General features: G+C 41.0%; 1 protein-coding gene across 1 annotated transcript; it reads right to left on the reverse strand.

The window, feature by feature from the left end:
- Positions 1–946: 946 nt before the first annotated feature.
- nr2e1 (nuclear receptor subfamily 2, group E, member 1) lies at positions 947–12,762 on the reverse strand. Its single transcript, XM_046298740.1, has 9 exons — positions 12,180–12,762; positions 9,310–9,455; positions 7,159–7,246; positions 6,656–6,891; positions 6,111–6,257; positions 5,783–5,879; positions 5,460–5,609; positions 4,941–5,049; positions 947–2,035 (listed from the first exon to the last, which is right to left on the reverse strand). The coding sequence occupies exons 1-9, from the start codon at positions 12,235–12,237 to the stop codon at positions 1,873–1,875; spliced, it is 1,194 nt and encodes a 397-aa protein (XP_046154696.1). The 5' UTR covers positions 12,238–12,762; the 3' UTR covers positions 947–1,872.
- Between the last annotated feature and the right edge of the window lie 10,203 nt (positions 12,763–22,965).

The raw sequence follows: 22,965 nt of genomic DNA on the forward strand, positions 1-22,965 counted from the left end.
ATCACTCTCCTTTTTGGTAAAATAGCCCTTATACCGCCTGGAGGTGTGTTGGGTCATTGTCCTGATGAAAAACTAATTATAGTCCCACTAAGTGCAAACCAGTTCGGGTGGTGTATTGCTGCAGAATGCTGTGGTAGCCATGCTGGTTAAGTGTGCCTTGCAATCTAAATAAATCACTGACAGTATCACCAGCAAAGCACCATCACACCACCTCCTCCATGCTTCACGGTGGGAACCACACATGCGGAAAACATGGTTGGAACCAAAAATCTCAAATTTGGACAGATTTCCACCAGTCTATGGTCCATTGCTTGTGTTTCTTGGCTCAAGCAAGTATCTTATTATTGGTGTCCATTAGTAGTGGTTTCTTTGCAGAAATTCGACCATGAAGGCCTGATTCACGGTCTCTGAACAGTTGATGTTTTGATGTGTCTGTTACTTGAACTCTGTGAAGCATTTATTTGGGCTTAAATTTATGAGGCTGGTAACTCGAATGAACTTCTCTGCACCAGAGGTAACTCTGAGTCTTCCTTTCCTGTGGCAGTCCTCATGAGAGCCAGTTTCATCATGGCGCTTGATGTTTTTTGTGACTTTCAAATTTCTTGACATTTTCCAAATTGACTGACCATGTCTTAAAGTAATGATGGACTGTCATTTCTCTTAGCTTATTTGAGCTGTTCTTGCTGTTCTTGCTGTTCTATATACCATCCCTACCTTGTCACAACACAACTGATTGGCTCAAACTCATTAAGGAGACCAATTCCACAAATTAACTTTTAATAAGGCACACCTGTTAATTGAAATGCATTCCAGGGGACTACCTCATTAAGCTGGTTGAGTGAATGCCAAGAGTGTGCAAAGCTGTCAAGGCAAAGGGTGGCTACTTTGAATAATCTCAAATATAAAATATATTTTGATTTTAACACTTTTTTGGTTACTACATGATTCCATAGGTGTTATTCCATAGTTTTGATGTCTTCACTATTATTCTACAATGTAAAAACTAGTAAAGAAAAAACCTTGAATGAGTAGGCGTGTCCAAACTTTTGACTGGTACTGTATATAGTTTTCCCCTATCAGGGAGTAATAAATGCATAGAAATATAATTCATAGAACAAACTAATCATCTACTTGAATGGGGACTCCTGTTCTATGAATTATATTGCTATACATTTAATCCTATCCGATAGGCGAAATCCAGATAGATTTTTTTTTAAATGAAAATGGGCCCTGATCGGCTCTTTCCTCTCAATCCTCTGAGTGTATGGGATCATCACACGAGCTTGTAGAGAACAGTCGGTGTTGTCCCATCTTGAGGAGGTGGTGCCTCCTCTTCGGCAGTTGTGACGCTCCACGGCCTTTGGTTTCAGCACTGGGTCAAGTGCAACCCATATCACATTTGACCGTGGCTCGAGTTGCGAGTAATCTTTTTTGGTTTCTTCCATTCACTCAGATTGAACGATGCAATAAAAGATTGAAAGGGCATTTGTTGTGAAGCTCATTGGTCTTAGAGACACTCAAAAAACATCTCCACATTTTTATAGGTTCATCAATTATGGACAGCTCATTCCACTGTTAAAGTCTTTACAATTGAAGATTATCCTTATTTTGTAAAAACCAGAGATTGCAGTATTTTGTGAAATTGTAACCTACTTAAATTGGCTAGGCAATTCTATTAGGGAAATTACATCCTCAAAACTTAAGCCTAACCCAAAGATGATTGTTCTACTTGGTAAAATCAAGCTTTTTTTACTGTCTCCAATATGCATGTAATTTACAAATTACTCTGTTCTTAAAGTTCAACTTGCCATGCGCCCATTAGAACATTTGTGTCTGAGCATTTGCAGACACTCAGAAGCAGGGGAAATAAACTCATATATCGCTTGATTTGTACATATCAGACAGGAGCCTTGTGATGGGCACATTCCCGATGGTCTTCTTGAAAAATACTTCCTCTATGGTGGACGGGCTGACTGACCGCAGAGCTGGTAGAAGCAGAAGCAGCTTCCCAAAGCGGCAGGGCTGAGTTGGATATCTACAATAACAAAAACAAGAAAGATGCTATTATTTCCTTGTCTTTAAATTCCATTTGTGACTGTTTTCTAATTGCACAGTGACTCCCTGAACATTTTGCTTGTATGTAACTGTTTATATGAATTGACCAAGTACCCAGCAAACGGAACATCTTAAGGACATTAGGCAACGTTCCCATTTGGTCGCGCTATAACGTTATAATGAAGTATTTTGATGACCAGGAAGCGTTAGAAATAGCTTCCTATTTGGTTTTGACAGAACATCATCCTCTGGACATTCAATAACTACAAGGGAATGTTTCAGACAGGTCTTGGATTATTACAGACAAAACGTTACAATAAGGTCGCAGCATGATCGTTAAGGTACATTACAAAAAGGTCCCCAGGTTGCTCCAATGGGACATTATATCCAGGACATTCAGTAAACTCAAGGGGACATCCAGTACAGATCCTGGTCTGCTACCAACAGAAGGTTACAATAAATTATTTTAATGATCATTAGAGAACGTCCCCGTTTGGCTCTGACAGGAGGTCCTCATGACATTCAATGACCACACAGGGATGTTTCATACAGGTGTTAGTTTGCTTAGGCAAGACATTGTGTCATGGTCCCCAATAAGGGTCTTTCTAGTTCCTACCCCGTTAGTTGTGGGGATCGAGATGTAATCAAGTATATTTTTAGGATGCTCTCATAGAGCTGGGCGATATGGACAAAAAGTTATATCACAATTACTTTCCATTAGTGCCAGATTTCTAGACTAAATTGTATTCAACTGAGATTGTATTATTCAATAAATAAGTTAGCTAGTTCATCTAACATTTCCAAAGAATGCCACCTGTCAAATTGGGATTCAGAATGATCCGATTTCTTTAGGGCTCTAAAGTGATTAACATATGTTTTGTTCATATTGACCTAGGCTAGCCTATATGCTACAAAATGCACCACCTGAGGAAGTGGGAACTGAAAACACATTAACTAGCTAACTCTAAATATTATATTTTTGCTCAACAGATATCTCTTTTGTGCATATTGGCCTAAGCTATAGGCCTATGCTACACTACCTGAGGAAGTGGGAACTCAAAACATATTAGCTAGATTGCTAACTGTAAATGTGATTTTGTTGCAAGTTAGCGTTGATTGTTGATTAATCTATCAGTAAATGTAATGTCCTACAAAAACGTTCCGTCTATAGGCCTAGGCTACTTGATGTGTTCATTGTGAATGGGGGCGCTATACGCAGGTGCATCATCCCTAAACCCTATTATTGATCAAATAAATATTATACTGACACAAAGCTGAATTTATGCCTTCTGGGAATGTTACAAATTTCAAACGTTATGAGCGGAGTTGGAAAGATAGATGTCAGAAGAATTGCAGTGCAAATGTTATTTTCATTTGTCTGTGTATATTTCAAGACCTGACATATGAAGGTGCAGTGAGATACCCGATGGGTTGGACAATACTCTTCTCATCAAGTATCTTTTAAAAAGTAAATCAATCCTTTGTTGTTCAGGTAATGGAAAGTTCAAATGCTTTATTATCTCAAGATTTTAAGAGCATGGGCGATGGAGAGAAACAAAATAATGCAGTTTGAGGCCATGTGGCAGAAAGTGATAAGGGCATGGGGATAGGGGTGGGGCTAGTGGGTCTGGGCAGGTGTGATGTAGTGATGTAGCTTAGCACTGAGCGATTAGTGCTTTTTGAGGTCGGTTCAGGTTTAAAAAAGTAACTATTTTGGTTTCGATTATTTTTTCAACATTAAATGCACTATGCATTATGTGGGTTGAATGCTGTATCAACACAGAATAAAACAATGAATAAAAGTCCCATGACGGTAGTGACTGTCCATTACTGCTTATCATCAGTTATTCACATTACTTTACTCAAATAAAATATCTAAGTTGTTGTGTATATTACATTTGTTATATTTGATGACTTTATTCTTTCAATCCAACTCATCTCGTCTTTATAGAGCTACTGTCTATGCTGTCACTATTTTAGTAGTTCTTCGAATTAAATAAAGCATACTTTTATGACTACTGAATACCAACTATCAATCACTTAGATCATGTATTTTCAGGTGGAGATAACTAGTAAAGAAACTGTTCTCTATGTATCCCCTCTTACGCACATTCTGTGTCTTACTTGTAGCAGGCGTAAAAGAAACACAGAAGGGACAAGTTACACCACTCAATGGATTATGGTCATTGTAGTTAATTATAACGTTTTCTGTGCTAAACTATGTAGATCATTGGCGTGTTGGAAACTACAACTCCCTACTACATCACATAGTTCGGGCATTTGATCTGATTTATCTCCTGAGAAACTGTAGAGCAATGTGCGCATTGAGCTCACAGAAATGGACAAAATGGTATTCAAATAATTGAACCGATGTCTGTCAATTAGTTGTTTAAAAAACAAAAAATAACTATAATTTAACAAAAATGACTGACATTGGGGTGGTAGGTAGCCTAGTGATTAGAGCGTTTGACTAGGAACCGAAAGGTTGCAAGTTCGAATCCCCGAGCTGACAAGGTAAAAATCTGTCACTGAATAAGGAAGTTCCTTGGCCGTAATCGAAAATAAGAATGTATTCTTAACTGACTTGCCTACTTAAAAAAATAAACATTTTTCTTAATGCACTAGACAAAACCTCCACAGGACCATGGCATTAGGCGACCATTTCGTAACGTTCTGGGGATCTTCTAACAACTCATTTTTGTTTGCAGGGTAGCCTATCTTGCTGTGCATAATAGCCTACTGTACAGAAATATGCCCATATTGCCTGGCCACTTGTGTGCCAAGTATTTTGGTATAGTGAACAAATAGCTTAAATAAACAAGTGTCTGCATACCTGTTAAGAAATAAATAATTTCTAAACTGTTAGTTTTTATCAAATGTCTCACCTGGTATGTATGTAACTGTTTAGGGTGAGCTGTGCCTCATCCTGTAGTGCAGCGATGGCACTGGCGTTGCGAAAACTCCTCAACTCTGACCCGCCATGCGTTGGCACAGCTTGAAGGGAAAAGGCACAGACAATATGGTTACTGACTGCCATTATATTCACATGTACCTGACAAATGCATGGTCAAAGTACTTCAGACATCTGCATTGAAATGTTTTTTTTTAAACACATCTATTTTGTTTTTGTCATTAACATCCTTGGCTATTATTGTTTTTTTTCTAAACTATTGGTGACCTTGCAGGGACAATTCCATTTAAATTCAGAAAGTAAACCAAATTCCAATTCCACATTTTTCTTATTAAAAAGCATGGAATATAGTTGCAATTGGGAATTGGAATTTCAATTAATTGCTGAATTGACTGCAATTCAAATTAAATTAACCCCAACCCTGCTTTCTTGTGATTTTAGTGAGGATAATTTATGTTAATATAATTTTTTTATGACGCCCTCTTCAACTCACCAGCTTTGAACGTGACGATGCACTTCAAACAGGCGAACTCGGTTGCGTCCAGACGCAGCTGTCTGAAGCGAGTAACGACCTCCTGCAGGGCTTGTATTTCTGAGATTATGTTATTCAACCGCTGGGACTCTGTGTTGTCTGTGTTCATACCTTTAAATCAATGGAATGGAGAATCTGTCTCTATTTTCGCTTTCCTTCCAACGCCACATTTAAATCCCAAGGAATCGAAACGAAAATAATCTAAACGTAACATGATAGTAAGTAGCCTAAATGTAATCGGTTAAGTAGAGTTAACCTGTTGATTGGTCATATGGGTTACATACCGGAAACAGCGAGCAGGGTGTTGGAGTCCACCGGAATGGCCCACTGCGCTATGCCCAGAACAAACAGTTCCCTCCAGGCGTCCTCCAACAGGATCAACTGTAAAACAGATTACAAACCTCAGTCAGCGCCGCACAATGAGCATGCCTAATATACTTCCAAGAAAATATTGATAGAGAATTAAGATTTGAACACATTAGTTAGATTATTTGATTACTGTACTTAGGCCTATGCAATTGCAACTTTTATTTTTGGAAAGGGATAGCCTAATAATGTAACTTATTGGCTAATATCTATCCTATAATATCCATACTGAATATAGTTGCTTACCTGGTCAGGTAAGGGGAGCGTGGAGAAGGCGGGAACGCTCTTGGCCCACTTGATGCTCATGAAGAGCAGGCGCGCAGCTGACTCACACACGGACTCCGTAGCGACCTCGTAGAGGTACATGGGCGTGCCGCTGACCTCGTGAGGGTACTGCAATGCAAGAGGTCAATATAAACAAATAGGGCCTCGGGGTGCCATTTGAATAAAATAATGTGCTATAGGACTAATAAATATCGTGATCAAATGCATCGGTGCCACATTTGTGACTAATATGTGTGTATCTCATAAAACAAAGCACCAACACTAGATTAAACTGTGGGTCTAATTATAAACTCATGTTGCCTGCGTTGGATGGAGGTGAAAATATGAATTATATATTGTGTGACTCGAAGCTGCTGAATCGGGACCGGAATGTCAACTTCTAAACCTCTTAAAAGTTGAGAAAGAAGCACGTTGTGTTTTTCCAAAGTGCTTGTTTGTACTCATTGACTCATTGGGCACATAGCGCAGCTCCGTGAGTGAAGGGTGAGCCGAGGACAGGAGCTTACCTTCGGGGTGGGCTGGGCCAGTCCAACGATGGACTGCCTCTCCGGCGTGCTGGCTACGGTGCTCATTTCCAAGTTATGTGGCTCCAATTGCGTGACCGTAGTGAAAAACGGCGGCCCCGGTAGGCTCGAGCCCGGGAAGTGGGTCGATGAACCGTTCACCTCTTTGTGCCCCCGGAAATATAGGGCGACCTGCTTGCGTATGGTGGAAGTCCTGGGACCCCTCTCGTGCTGAACGGCTGTTAAATTGGAGAGCAGGGACAATACTCTTTAGTCAACTAGACCTACTCGTCTGTGAATGCCTTATTTATCAAAGTTCTTATTTTGTTCAAAGCTCGGTGAGGTAAAAGGCTTTGCCTCTTATGAGGATGTTATGAATACGTCCTCTGTTTACCCCGCTCTCAGCTGATTACGTTAAATACACTTTTCCATCCGATTTGATCGCCTCAAACCGAAATGTCACTGCCGGCGTGTAGCCAAAATAATAATTAAATTAAGCCTATTACCGTCTTTATTCATGTTCACGTCAAGACACTTTTTCAAACGGCACGCTCGGCATTGGTTTCTGTGCGTTTTGTCCACGGGGCATCCTCCCTATAATGGAAACGAGAGAGTGAGAGAGAGTGTGTGTGAGAGAGAGAGAGAGAGAGAGAGAGAGAGAGAGAGAGAGAGAGAGAGAGAGAGAGAGAGAGAGAGAGAGAGAGAGAGAGAGAGAGAGAGAGAGAGAGGAGAGAGAGGTTAAATGTAATTGCTCTGGGCCTCGTTTCCCTGTTGGGATGTAAATTAACCATTACGATGATCGTAACCTACCAGTTGTATCGTTGTTTACGATGCAACTTTTTAAGCAAGTAGAGAGAACTTTCGCTAATTGCGTCGTTCAACCATGTGTCGAAACTGATATGATCTAAAGAAAAGCAACGCTGCTCTCGGATCAGCCTTCTCTAATCAAATCTTACTTAAACATGAGAATTATTCCACAATACCGACGACGGATCGGCTCCTAGACTAGAGAGATATTACCATCTATGTCTGAAAATATTGAAGCGGCTTATTATGCTTACCCAATAATAATGCATCTTGTCACACATCATGAAACAAAAATTACAGACAGTAGCCTAGTTGCAAAAAAACGGAGTATGATTTAAATATTATTTAAATATATAGGCCCATGTTGCCTATTTATCTTTTAATGCCGTGATCTCTGATTTCACTTGAAGCATCGTTTTATCTTTCACTTGTTTGCAAAAATTGAAAGTACTTTGGCAACTTTGTATTTATAGTCAACTTTGTTCTGAATTTATCTGCGGTCACAGTCAGACAGACTTGATTCTATGTTTAGCGGAGATCCTCTGTAGATAAAGTGATACGGAAGGGCAAAAAACATCTAATGCTGCTCTATGAGTGGTCTAGATCACTCGTAGATTTGGGAATGTTTTTAAGAGCAACGTTACTGACGAAGACTCTGGAAAACAGATCGGCTGTTGAAGATACATAGTGAGATTTTTTAAAACTTTATTTAACTAGGCAATTCAGTTAAGAACAAATTCTTATTTTTAATAATGGGCCTCAGAACAGTGGGTTAACTGCCTTGTTTAGGGGCAGAACTACAGATTTTTACCTTGTCAGGTCGGGGATTCGACCTTGCAACTTTACGGTTTCGAGTCCAGCGCTTTAACAACTAGGATACCTGCCCCCCCAACGATGTTCTTAACACTATGAAGGCTCTGGCACAGTGAGTGAATGACACGCTGTGTTTGAGGGAGAAGCGAATGGCTGTTAAAGGCCCAGTGCAGTCAAAAACGTGAATTTCGTGTGTTTTATATATATTTCCACGGCATGCGGTTGGATAATACTGTGAAATTGTGAAAACTATGATAATGCCCTTTTACTATAAGAGCTTGAAAATCGTATTGTTTTGGTGGGATGGAGTTTTGGCCTGCCTGGTGATATCACCAGCCAGTAAATTAGTTAATAGACTAAGAGAGTTCCAAATAGCTAGTTTCCCCTCCTCACTCAGACCACTCCCAGACAGTCCTAGCAAATTCTTGCTTGATGATTTGCTATTTCCTCACAGGCTGTTTTTGTTTCTTTTTGACAATTTTAATTGAACAAAATCGAAGTAAGGTACTTAATTGTTACCCAGAAATTATTTGATTTTGAGATAAAAACGCCTGCATTGGACCTTTAAACAGTTATTTTCCTGGGACGCCATTCTACAGGTGAAGGATGTGTTATTATCACAGCTATTGACTCGATCCCCCGCGGCTCAGCAGCAGTCTCATCTCCGAGGATAAGTAGGGCTATTCCGCCCACTGTTGGCTAAATCCTCGGGTTAGTGTCATTACATTAGATTGGATTACACCTGATACATTAAAGCAGGACTGTGCTTAGCGCCAGTCAATGGCCTTGGGTGGCGATGCAATTAGGCCCTGTCGTGCCCTGGGTGGCTGGCCGCTCACAGAGACAGGTTTTAGGAGAGATTTAACCCTGGAGACTCAAGACTGGCCGATAAAGACCGTGCGTAACGTGCGAACATGACCGTGCGTAAAATGCCCAATGTGTGCGTCATGTTTGGATACATTTAGGATAAAGTCCCCACCTGCACTTGAAATAGGTTTAACATTAAATTGGAAAAACACTGTAGTTAGGCCTATTACCTGAGAACCTGATTTACAGACGTATGTCCTGTTTCTGCGGATGCTCCTCTTGAAGAAGCCAGAGCAGCCGTCACATGCGTACACGCCATAGTGTTTCCCAGAGCTCCGGTCCCCACACACTTTACACGGGATATCCAAGATACGACCTGGAAAGAATAAATACAAATTAATTAATTAATATTTGTTTATTTGGAAAGCTAATGTACGTTGTTCCTTAAGATCAATATTCAGAAAGGTGTTTTCACATGGAAAGAGCACCCATCTGAATAAATTCTGCATCCAAACTCATGCCCTGTACCCCTCCTCCTCATCACCCCTCCCTCCCTTTTAACGAAGGAGGACAAAACAAAACACACAGTAACGTGACAACAGACAGTGTACAGTGTCTTCATACACCGCCCGGCCATGGGAATGCACCCGCAAGTTTCTTGTGAGTTCGGTTGTGGGAAGCGTCATATCTGAGGTCTCTAAAGACAATTCCAGGGGGCACACAATGGAGACATTAGGGAAAGTGTTAACTTAATGATTTTCCCCATTGAACCTCGTCTGACTGCCCCGATCTCTACAAGCTGCCAACTCCCCCTCATAATGGGACTCGACAGCTGCTTTATCCCGCAGGTCTGTAGGCCTGCGGATTAGGGAGTGACACGGCACAGGGAATAATGCGCACCAACTCGTTTCACCAACTCAAATGAAGTGTATGTAAATCGACCCCGGAGTAAATGAAAAAACGTGATTTCTGTAAAGATTTTTTATTCAAATCTATTTAAAAGAAGTATATTTGTATGTATATGAGGGAGTCTTTTTTATATAGGGAATAGAAGGCTATGTAATTACACTGACGTTTTGCCACCTGCTCATTGATTCACCATGCAGTGACCCGTCAAAAAGGGTAGCATGGGAATTCGGATACTACCCCATAACGACAGAGCATCAAAAACAATCGACTTCGGCGAGGAGTTGGGACTTCAACACACCAATTATGCAAAGAGTACCAAAGAAGTCGTTGGCAATTAAATGTCTATATCACGTGGTTTTATAAAAGATTGAAAATCCAGGATGCATTTCAAAGATTTTGAGAAAATATTTGGTGCAATGGCCAGGCTTATAAAAAAAACGAACAAATTGGCCTAAGTTAATCAAAACTATTCGTTTAAAATAAATAACTGTATAAACCGTCGAAACGATCAATAAACGTTGGGCGATAGCCTAACTGCGCCTCTGAAAAGTGTATATGCCAAGTAGGCGTATAGGCACCACATAAGGAATGAATCCAGTATCGCAATGTCCTCGTTAGACAATTATAATTACGGACTAATAACGGGGACATTTCCCATAAAGCTGTTGGAGGAAAATTTTATGAAATAAAAATGACGTTTGATTTTGGTGTGTGGGGGAACACGTTGGTAACTTCTCTCAATAGGGGTTCCAGTCGTCGCCATTGTGTGCCGTAATTGCTTAAAGATATATGGCATATTCCATTACCGTAATTACCATCAACCCCAAAACCTGCTGAAAGAAGTTAGACTGAGTTTTACTAACTGAGAGAATGTTTTTGTGACCACCCACAATGTGTGCAATGAACTTGGAGGAAAGAATGCAATATTAGGCTACAACAATTGTGAATGATTCTAATTTAAAAGCTGTATGAAAGTGAATACTTGTAGATTGCTTTCTGAGATTTGCCAAGGCCTATGAGACTAGGCCAAAATAGCAACCAACAAGGCATTGGTGAAACAAATAATAACCTATATGCGTTATAGGCATATTTCGTTTGGACGTAATGCAGTTTAGCAACACTTAACACAATAACAAACAAACAAATACATGCATTAAGCTACAGAATATAGAATATAGGCTAATTGTTGTTGTCTCATTATTCCAGTTATTTGCACACTCCTTATAATTTCCCGAAATCCAGAACTTGTTTTCTTTAATTTATGATGTACAAAGTCCCATAAAGTCCTGCAAATTTTTCAACCATAGAACATAATTAATTTTAACAAAATGGAAGGACAATTATTTGTGTATGCCATTTAAAAATCAGTATGGTAAAAAATATTTGTCATGTCAAACACACACACACACACACACACACACACACACACACACACACACACACACACACACACACACACACACACACACACACACACACACACACACACACACACACACACACACACACACACACACACACACACACACACACACACACACACACACACATTTTGACAAATAGACATAATCAACACAACTGTTTATCAAGAAATGAGCATTTGGGCTATCATGCCAATACTAGCCCATTGGCCCGTTGGCCTTCCTCCATATAGTTGGTGTCTCTTTCACGTATATTTTCGTCATCGTTTTGATAGTTTGGGTGTTTCGCACAAAATTTCAGGAACATTTAGTCCTACATGTTTTACCAATCTTTTTAGAAATAAACATCGCAAAACAAGCAGAAATTTGCCGTGTTGTTTTTATGAGAGAATAATGCCGTACTTATCAACAACAAATAACTGGAATTAAACTGGAAGAAGCATTCGCCTACAGCGCTCAATTTAGTTGTATTCATGGATTGGCTAGGCTCTGTACCATTCCTATGAAATACATTGTAACATTAAAATAACATTTTTTTAAGTAGGCCTAAGAACATGCACAATTATTGTACAAAACCGGGTTACCAGTTGTATCGTACCGCAACTCCAAGGTAAACGCAAATTGTCGATGACTTCATTTCGCAATGTTTCAACTCCTTTCACATAATATCCTATTACGTTTCGATTTATACATGCTTGCATTATAACAATGATAAATACCTTACTAACCAATTATAGTTTAAGAAGAAAGATAAACTTTAGTATGCTTACTTGATTTAACATTCAGAATATCCAAACACCCACTTGTTGAACCGGCGGGTTTGCTCATCGTGGACACTGTCGTTTATTTTCTATTTTCAGAATCAAAATCCTCTGTCTGTGCAAAAGCATCAGCTGAACGATATCAAAACATTAAATCTACCGTTTTCGCTGAAACCAATAGATTTATGTAAAGTCCTGACTCCTGAGTCGGCCAACTGTATATTTTCCAAGGATTATACAATTCCAGCTATCAAGATGGATTTTGGAGTATCTGCAAGTATTGGACGTTGAGTTTCACAAAGTCCTGGCTGTGTGGACAGCAGCGCGACAGTCGGATAGAGAGCCGTCTACACCATGCGAGAGGCAACGACTCCTCGGGTGCGCAGAGCGCAACAAGGCGCACAAAGTTGGTTAGAAAACTGCCGTAGCGGCGCACCAAAACAGATGGACTGTCTACCAAGCGAGTCCAGAAGCCACCGAACACAAATAGTCTAAACCAACAAAAAACAATGCTCTTCTTAACTGATAAACAACGACTGGTAAAATAATGCTTGTTCAAACCCGAAGCAGAGGTGACTTTCTGCTGTGAGTCGTTAGATGAAAGCTTAGTAATATTTATGAGAAGTGTCAGAGAAGGCGGAGGGTGGAGAACTCCACTTCCTTCACCCACTTAGCTTGTCCCTGCTTTCTACTCCCAACTCTTGTGTGCCAGGATGACGTCACCCGACTCAGGCGGCTCGCTCTGAGGCGAGTGAAGTAAGAGTTCCGAAGGCTCGCGCAGAGGTTGTAACTGGGAGTGGAAAGAACACCGCGTTGTAGATTTATGTGAATTAATAAGAGGTGTTGTGCATGGCTATTGAACGATTCTCTCTACATCTCTCTACATTCTATCTGATTTCTGCGTCTCTGGTAGACATGTATCAATAGGTGCAACTTTCCCTTTATAGGCTACTTAACATATTTATAAATAGTTTGATAGGTTTGGTTAAATTGAGCTGCTTTTGTCAACTCCACATAGCCTTATCCAAGTGTTCTTTGGGTAGAGTTTGAGCACAATTGAATGTACACCTGTTGAGTTTATGAATGTACAAGTGTGTTGTTACTAGTATTGCCTAAAACGAATGTCGATCGATTATCATTGAGAGAGAGTCAACGGTAGACGGTTTGGGCATCCCCCTCATCTACCAGGGCTGTGTGACAGACAGAGACAGCGGTTCCCATCGCCCTTTGGTAGTTGGGAACGAAGCAGGGGTTCTGGGTCGGGGATGCACACGCTAATCTAGACTAGAACAGTGTGGTGGTCTCCTCCCTTGGCCCCCCTGTGCCCGCTCGCCGGGGCGGAAAGATGCAGCCTCTCCTCTCTGTCTGAGGAGCAGGGTGTGCCGGGGCGAAGGGACGATCGCACCCGTAGACCGCATCATTGACAGTGACACCCTGACCTTGACAGCTTGCTGCGCTTTCGCCCAGTAACTCCAGAAATTCATAATTCTGTTTTTTAATTATGAACATTCCCACGGTACCCTAGAGGACACATGGACGTTGAAAGTGTCGATTTAAACGGACAAGGGCGGGGTACAATGTCGTAGTTAATTGCAATTAGTCGTTGTCAAGTCTTTCACCCGTCAAAACCTGCCTTCAGCTTGGCTCGCTTGGTTTCGTCAGTTTTGAACATGCTCGAGCTGGTCCATGTATCAACTTCTCTAAGTGTATTATATATAAATATAATGAATATGTTAAAGAGCATACTACGCAGGTGGATATCATCAGGCCTATCAAAACTAAAACTTTGACTATTTAGTAAACGTGTCTTAAAATGGATATAATTGTTTCACAATATTGATATTCCACATTTAGTATAATGAGCTTTATTGCACACACTTCTTTCTATGTTTGCTACTTTTGGTGGGGCTTGATTTTGAAATGTATATGTGAGGGTGTGAGTGTGGGGGCTGGGGGGGGGCAGTTGAATGTGCGAGATAATCTCCTTAACTCTTTCTAATCCTCGTCAATCACTGATAGCCTTTACACAAATATAACCAACATCATGGTTGCCTGGGTTGCTTGCTTTCACTTTTTGTATTAGTGACTCCCTTCTTCTCCAGCAGTCAATGAAAAATCGTTAACAAAGGACCAGTGGATTGTGTATCTGTTTTTTGGCTTGACAGCATCAGTATGCAACTACTTCAATAGTCTTTACATATTCGAGAGGTATAGGCCTAAGTGTCACACCACTTATTTATTGGAATAACCCTATAGGCTATAGAAAGCCGATATTACCACCGTGAAATCTTCCACCGTTATTAGCAATGAAAACCATATGAAGGCTATCAACTAGGCTGCATTCTTTTATATCAAATCAATCGAAAGGTAGGTACCACTAACAAGATGTGCGTAAACCCATGGAGAGAAGTCAGTAAGCGCCATAGAGAACAAATATGTGGGTCTGAGCAAGTGTGATGTCATTAATGTTTGTAGAAATTAATGCACATAAATGTTAAGTTGTCTACTGTCTTTGTCTATGTATGTTTTTGTATTGTAAGAAAAATCAAATACAATCTTACAAAAAAAAGACAGCGAACATAATAGATCCAAGTCGACCAAAGACCTAGTGCTGCAACCTGGTCTCAGAGCATTTCGTATCATTCTGTATGTAAATCCAGGACACTACATATAGTATGATATATTACTTTTCATACGCTAGACAGGGCATAAACTGTTTAGTGGCAAAAAAGAAGGGTTAAATATAGGTTAAAAAAACAAATATTTCTTATAGCTCTCAGATAGAGGAGAGACACTTCAGAATAAACTTCCTTTTGATATTGTTTTGAGACCATCTGTTGTTCCATGCAGTGAATCTGTTATTCAATGCATTTGTATGGGTTAATAGCAGTAAGGACTATCTGTTATTCAATGCATTTGTATGGGCTAATAGCAGTAAGGACTATCTGTTATTCAATGTGTTTGTATGGGCTAATAGCAGTAAGGACTTTCTGTTATTCAATGCATTTGTATGGGCTAATAGCAGTAAGGACTATCTGTTATTCCATGTGTTTGTATGGGCTAATAGCAGTATGGTCTATCTGTTATTCAATGTGTTTGTATGGGCTAATAGCAGTAAGGACTATCTGTTATTCAATGCATTTGTATGGGCTAATAGCAGTATGGTCTATCTGTTATTCAATGTGTTTGTATGGGCTAATAGCAGTATGGTCTATCTGTTATTCAATGTGTTTGTATGGGCTAATAGCAGTAAGGACTATCTGTTATTCAATGCATTTGTATGGGCTAATAGCAGTAAGGACTATCTGTTATTCAATGCATTTGTATGGGCTAATAGCAGTATGGTCTATCTGTTATTCAATGTGTTTGTATGGGCTAATAGCAGTAAGGACTATCTGTTATTCAATGCATTTGTATGGGCTAATAGCAGTATGGTCTATCTGTTATTCAATGTGTTTGTATGGGCTAATAGCAGTAAGGACTATCTGTTATTCAATGCATTTGTATGGGCTAATAGCAGTAAGGACTATCTGTTATTTAATGCATTTGTATGGGCTAATAGCAGTATGGCCTCAAATATTTTTTTACTCTTGAACTTATTTAAGCAATTCTACTTTGACATTATGGGTTATTGCATGTAGGCCAGCGACAAAAAAAAATCACAATTGAAACCATTTTAAATTCAGATTGTAACACAACAAAATGTAACTCTGCCTGTAACACTAGTCAAGGGGCGTGAATATTTTATGAAGGCACTGTATCTCAACCAATCTAAATAGGCATACACTGTAACAGAAAAATTACATTTATAAGGTCATTTTAGGTATTATCAACAGAAAAAACTTTGAAACTTTTTACTGCAGTACACTGTAAACGATGGTGCATTGTGGGAAATGTCTGTATCTCAAAAGGTAAAATTCAATGGGGGGTTGACGCTGAGGGGTTATCTGAGCCTCCACCCCACAAAATACAATACCATACCGTATCTTTGGAGCACCAAAAACCTTTTGACCACTAGTGGGTGCATGGAGTTGTTGTTTCTGGCTCATTGACATATTTTAAAGCATGCCTTGTAAGAGGCTATATTTGTTGCTATACCAATTTAACTAGTATATGGTTATAAGGTCCCATCAATTCATAAAGTATAGGGGACAGACTGGAGAGGCAGCAAATCTTCAACCTTAAATGGTTGCACATTTTTCCCTGTCCTTATGGTTTGTTTTGCCCTGTAGTTTCTGCCTGTTTTGAAGCCTTTGTTTAGGCCTCTAGAAGCGCAAGTGATATATATTCATTATTACTATGCTGTAAACACTTTATCTAGCTGCCAACCTGCTTGCACCAATTCCTTGTAATTACAGTAAAATACTGTTAAATTCAAACCCCTCCCCTCAATTCATCCAGTCATTAATTAATTCAGATTACGGTAGCATAGATTTTTTACAGTATAATACAGTACATTTTACGGAATTGTACTGTGTCATTACATACTACTTGCTTTGATACCGTATTTATATTACAGTAGGTGTGTACTGTAATAGTACTTACAGAATTGTTCTTGCCACGCGCTGCCTGTAAATTACTGTCAAATTCATGGTAACCTCTTTACAGTGTTTAAATTATTAAATCAATTATGAACAGGAAACATTAGTCTGTGAAAAAGGTATGGGCCTTTGAAACAGTTGAAGCTCTTATTTGCTAGTTTTAAAATATGCATGTCTCAAATTGTACAATCATCATTACAAATCAGAGTCAATAACAGATTGCTAGCATAGGCTACAGTAGTGACAGGTTACATTTCAGCACCGTGGACAGCTCTGGGGAAGGGTCGACTAAAGTGGAGAAACAGATACCTGGCGTTTAGGACGGACTGGGGAGTGGGGATGGGGGCTAGGGGTGGGGGGGAATCAAACCTTGCACTGTGTTCAGAATTTCAGTTAGGTGATGTGTGGGGGACTCAGTGTTCAGAATTTCAGTTTAGTGATGTGTGGGGGACTCAGTGTTCAGAATTTCAGTTTAGTGATGTATGGGGGACTCTGTGTTCATGGCTTTGAAGGATCCTTTCCGGAAAACACACTTAAAATGATAAATAAAATAAAATAATTAACAGCAACCTCAAAACATCATCATAAATGTACAATCCTGTGGTCCCACATTTTGGCCCCACACATGTTTGTGGCCCACACTGACATGCCTCAATCAATGGTTCCATCATACTGACTACCTGTAGCTGTCATTACCCTTGAGTGGATTGGTCTGGACATACAACGGTCTCTATTTCTATTCCCCTATCACTACCATCCCAGTGTCCCAGTTCCCTTACTACCTCCCAGACAGCCAGTGGAATGGAACACCCCCTTGACTTGTTGAATGATGGGTGGCCAGATTACCATCCCTGGCACACCACAACCCACCCACCTCCCTTCACCAAACCCTGCCTTGCAGGGGGTCAACACAGGGCATCCCTCTCTCCGTCTGGGTCTTTGGGATTGGTACAAACAGGGAAATAACACACAGTCAGCTCCCTGGTCCAACACACATGCACAGAGCACACACCTACAGGCACATATCATCTACCCCAGACACACCTACACCCCCTCTACCTATACAATACACCAGGCTACAGTTATTGAAATGTACCTAAAAGAAACCCCCCAAATGCTCATCATGCCAGAACCCAAACCCGCCACAAGTCGATGCCGTCTGGTGCGGTCGGTGCGGTAGGATGCTCTGACAAATCTATTTGGGGCAAATTGTCAGTGAGAAACTTCCGCTCGAACTGCCTCGGACAAAACTGGCTGTTGGGGAGAGCAAATCCCGCTGCATGAGGGTGGGGACAATGGGGTTGAATGTGTTGATGTGCGGCCGGTGGCTAGGGAGGGACAATGGGCGGATTAGTCCGTCCCCTGGCTGACTGATTTGAGATGGCTCCTCTCGGGCCCTCACCGTGGGGAGTCCCATTGTCCACCTTCTGATTCCCACTTCTCACAAACTCCAAACAAAAGTCAATCTCTTTCTCAAGGGGGGAAAAATATCTACCTGGGCCATGTTGTTCTCTCTGCTCCGCTCGGGAAAGTGACCAAAAACTTTAGTTGCCAGGGATGAATAACTCCACTAACTTACTAACTTCCTATACTTTTCTCATTCGCCCCTTCTTGTTCTCTCTCTTCTTCCTTCTGGGTGTCTATCTGAGGTCCATGGTGGGTAGTGGGAAGGTGCTATACCCCCTGCCTGATCTGAAGGACGCTCGGCTGGGGTTTTCAGACTGGAGTGGAGCTGTAAGGCACCTGTCGGAGGCTTAGGCCTGCAGCCTGCAGCTTTGCGGCCCGCGGCCCATTAATATTAAAATATACAGAGATGCCATCACGGGCCGCTCTGAAATCGGTCTGATGTCGCCCCTGGTATCCCTCTGGACCGACCTCTGCTTTCAGTCACTGGTGAAGAGCTTCTTTTTTTCTTTCTTTTTTCCTGTTTTCGCTTTTTCTTTTTTTCTCTGAAAAGGCTCGTTAACAAATTATGACAGCTGAGTAGAGAGGCTTAGGCCGTTCACACTGCAAAGATAAACAGGTTAGAGCCCAGGAGGCAGGAGAGCAGGCTGCAATGTAGAAGAGCAGGGAACACTGTTGGGCTGGCTGCTAATAGCTGCTGCATGACTTCATTGATCTATCTATGCATCCTTTCACGCATCTACTGTATACACAATAAAATGTTTACTGTAAACACATAGTCACAGAGACTGCCGAAACTATACAATGAGGCATTTGTTTATGATTATGATAAGTAGAATTTACAATAAACAGAGGGTTATACAGTACATTTTCTATTCCATATTATTCATGTAATGTTCAGGGTTCAAAACCCTTTATTCAACCAGAATGAAAGAGTGTATTCTAAAGAAGTACAAGAACTCTTTCGAGTAGATTCACAGTCTCTCAACATTTATGTCAGACAAAATAGCATTAAAGATAAGTGCAAAATAAATGACACACACACACACACACACACACACACACACACACACACACACACACACACACACACACACACACACACACACACACACACACACACACACACACACACACACACACACACACACACACACACACACACACACACACACACACACACACACACACACTCTCCGTTCTATCATGTCTGTGAACACCAACACTAGTCAAGCCATCTGTGGTTACAGTAAAGACTGTTAAATAGCTAAACAATGGTTGCCATTGGGTTTGACCACAACTATTGTCACGGTCATCTCTGGGTTCAACTGCAGTCATCATGGCAGTATGAGAGTCATTATACTCAAACCGTACATTTCTAGTGACTGCGGTCCTCAGTCAATCAGTTCAAACGGCAGTGGACGCGGTCATGTCAAGTTTGATCTTCAGGTGCAGCAGAGCTCACCGGGCCTGGGGGCCAAATGGAACCCTATTACATACAGTTGAAGTCGGAAGTTTACAAACACCTTAGCCAAATACATTCAGTTTTTAACAATTCCTGACATTTAATCCTAGTAAAAATTCCCTGTCATAGGTCAGTTAGGATCACCACTTTATTTTAAGAATGTGAAAAGTCAGAAAAATATTAGAGAGAATGATTTATTCCAGCTTTTATGTCTTTCATCACATTCCCGTGGGTCATGTGATGTATTAGTATTTGGTAGCATTGCTTTTAAATTGTTTAACTTGGGTCAAATGTTTCAGGTAGCCTTCCACAAGCGTCCCACAATAAGCTAGGTGAATTTTGGCCCATTCCTCCTGACAGAGCTGGTGTGACTGAGTCATGCTTGTAGGCCTCCTTGCTCACACATGCTTTTTTAGTTCTGCCCACAAATTTTCTATGGGATTGAGGACAGGGCTTTGTGATGGTCACTCCAATACCTTGACTTTGTTGTCCTTAAGCCATTTTGCCACAACTTTGGAAGTATGCTTGGGGTCATTGTTCACTTGGAAGACCCATTTGTGACCAAGCTTTAAGACCCATTTGTGACCAAGCTTTAAGACCCATTTGTGACCAAGCTTTAAGACTGAAGACTGATGTCTTCAGATGTTATTTCAATATATCCACATCATTTTCCTACCTCATGATGCCATCTATTTTGTGAAGTGCACCAGTCCCTCCTGCAGCAAAGCACCCTCACAACATGATGCTGCCACCCCCGTGCTTCACAGTTGGGATGGTGTTCTTCGGCTTACAAGTGTCCCCCTTTTTCCTCCAAACATAACGATGGTCCTTAAGGCCAAACAGTTCTATTTTTGTTTCATCAGACCAGAGGACATTTCTCCAAGAAGTACGATCTTTGTCGCCATGTGCAGTTGTAAACCATAGTCTGTCTTTTTTTATGGCAGTTTTGGAGCAGTGGCCTCTTCCTTCCCGAGCGGACTTTCAGGTTATGTCGATATATGACTTGTTTTACTGTGGATATTGATACTTTTGTACAACAACCTCCAGCATCTTCACAAGGTCCTTTGCTGTTGTTCTGGGATTGATTTGCACTTTTTCGCACCAAAGTACGTTAATCTCTAGGAGACAGAACACACTCCTTCCTGAGCGGTATGACGGCTGCGTGGTCCCATGGTGTTTATACTTGCGTACTATTGTTTGTACAGATGAACGTGGTACCTTCAGGAGTTTGGAAATTGCTCCCAAGGATGAATCAGACTTGTGGAGGTCTACAATTTTTTTCTGAGGTCTTGGCTGATTTCTTTTGATTTTCCCATGATGTCAAGCAAACAGGCCCTGAGTTTGAAGCTAGACCTTGAAATACATCCACATGTATACCTCCAATTGACTCAAATTATGTAAATTAGCCTATCAGAAGCTACTAAAGCCATGACATCATTTTCTGGAATTTTCCAAGCTGTTTAAAGACACAGTCAGCTTAGTGTATGTAAACTTCTGACCCACTGGATTTGTGATACAGTGAATTATAAGTGAAATAATCTGTCTGTAAACAATTGTTGGAAAAATTACTTGTGTCATGCACAAAGTAGATGTCCTAACCAACTTGCCAAACCTATAGTTTGTTAACAAGACATTTGTGGAGTGGTTGAAAAACAAGTTATGAGGACTCGTATATAGTGCACTACCCATAGGGTTCTGGACAAAAGTAATGCATTATAGAGTGAATTGGGTGCCATTCGGACACTGCCTAGGTTAAATGGTCATAACTTGGCGTTACAGTCCTGCCTGTCATTAACTCCATGTAACCCTACGACATTGGAGCTGTCATCAAGACCCTCACAGTCACTTAGTGTGTCTTAATACAGAGCAGACTGCTGTTTCTACTCTTGGTGTTCCTACTCTTGGTGTTCCTACTCTTGGTGTTCCTACTCCTGGTGTTCCTACTCCTGGTGTTCCTACTCCTGGTGTTTCTACTCCTGGTGTTCCTACTCCTGGTGTTTCTATTCCTGGTGTTTCTACTCCTGGTGTTTCTACTCCTGGTGTTCCTACTCCTGGTGTTTCTACTCCTGGTGTTTCTACTCCTTGTGTTTCTACTCCTGGTGTTTCTACTCCTTGTGTTTCTACTCCTGGTGTTCCTACTCCTGGTGTTCCTACTCCTTGTGTTTCTACTCCTGGTGTTTCTACTCTTGGTGTTCCTACTCCTGGTGTTTCTACTCTTGGTGTTTCTACTCCTGGTGTTCCTACTCCTGGTGTTCCTACTCCTTGTGTTTCTACTCCTGGTGTTTCTACTCTTGGTGTTCCTACTCCTGGTGTTTCTACTCTTGGTGTTCCTAGGGGATGTGACAGGTTCTGAAAGAGAAGAAACTCTGTCACACTAGTATTCTTGAATACTCACAAACAAGGTCCTTTGACTTGCGTGTGGAGTGTTCTAGAAATACCAGTGTGCTGGAGTATATTATTTTAAAAATATATATATTTTCCAGCCATGCACCTCGAACTATGCTATAGGTGTGTGAACTATACATTTTTCAACATTACAGCATCAAACAGCCCTTACCTTGACCAGATTCTCACTGATGGAGAGAACAAAAAGTAGTCCCTCTTTTAAGTTACCTACTAACTAATCAGTGGTACAGTAACGTTTTTTTTTAAGATTGGAATTTTACAATGCAGTGTCATTTTGAAAATCCAAAACAATTATGCAGGCAAAGAGGTCATTTTTTTCTTCCGTTTTTCTTTCTAAAGATCCCTTCTTATTGTTCAAGTCAGTGCAGTCTCTTTCCCATCCTTAAATCCCCCCACCAAAGTTTCAGATACGAACAATCAAACAATACACAGATGCTGTCCTTCAGTCCTTACCCCCCTGCCTCAACCCAGAACTATCATTCATAACCTTTCTGTGGTGGCCTGAGAGAGAGGTGCGGTAAAGAGAGAGAGAGGAGAGATGGGGGGAGGGAGGTGAGGGGGAGTGGAGGAGAGCAACACGGCAGCTTATTTAGAAGACTTCCTTTATTGGAACATGTGCAGGCAGTTCACTCACAAAGGACTTAAATAGGATATTTTCTGTTCCCTATAGTCGCTTTCCCCCTTTTAAGTGCCGAGAGGGAAAAAAGTAAGTTTACAACTCCCTCCTCAATGGGGGCTCTTCACTCTCAGGTTGCTGGGACCTGAGTGACCTACGAAAGTTAATTAGGAGGTTAACAAAGAGAGAGCCGGAGCAGAATGCCTCGCCTCTCCTCCAGCCAAAGATGTCATCCATTAATTAGGAAAATCTTTAAGGTGGCCTTATTGAATTTACAGAAAGCCCCGCAGTTGGCGGGCAACAGTTTTTTGATCAAGCCCTTCCTCAAACAATGCCTTTTCTGGGGGTTAAAAAAGAACGAGA

This window comes from Oncorhynchus gorbuscha, linkage group LG14 (genome assembly GCF_021184085.1).
Source record: "Oncorhynchus gorbuscha isolate QuinsamMale2020 ecotype Even-year linkage group LG14, OgorEven_v1.0, whole genome shotgun sequence".
Taxonomy (NCBI): Eukaryota; Metazoa; Chordata; class Actinopteri; order Salmoniformes; family Salmonidae; genus Oncorhynchus; species Oncorhynchus gorbuscha.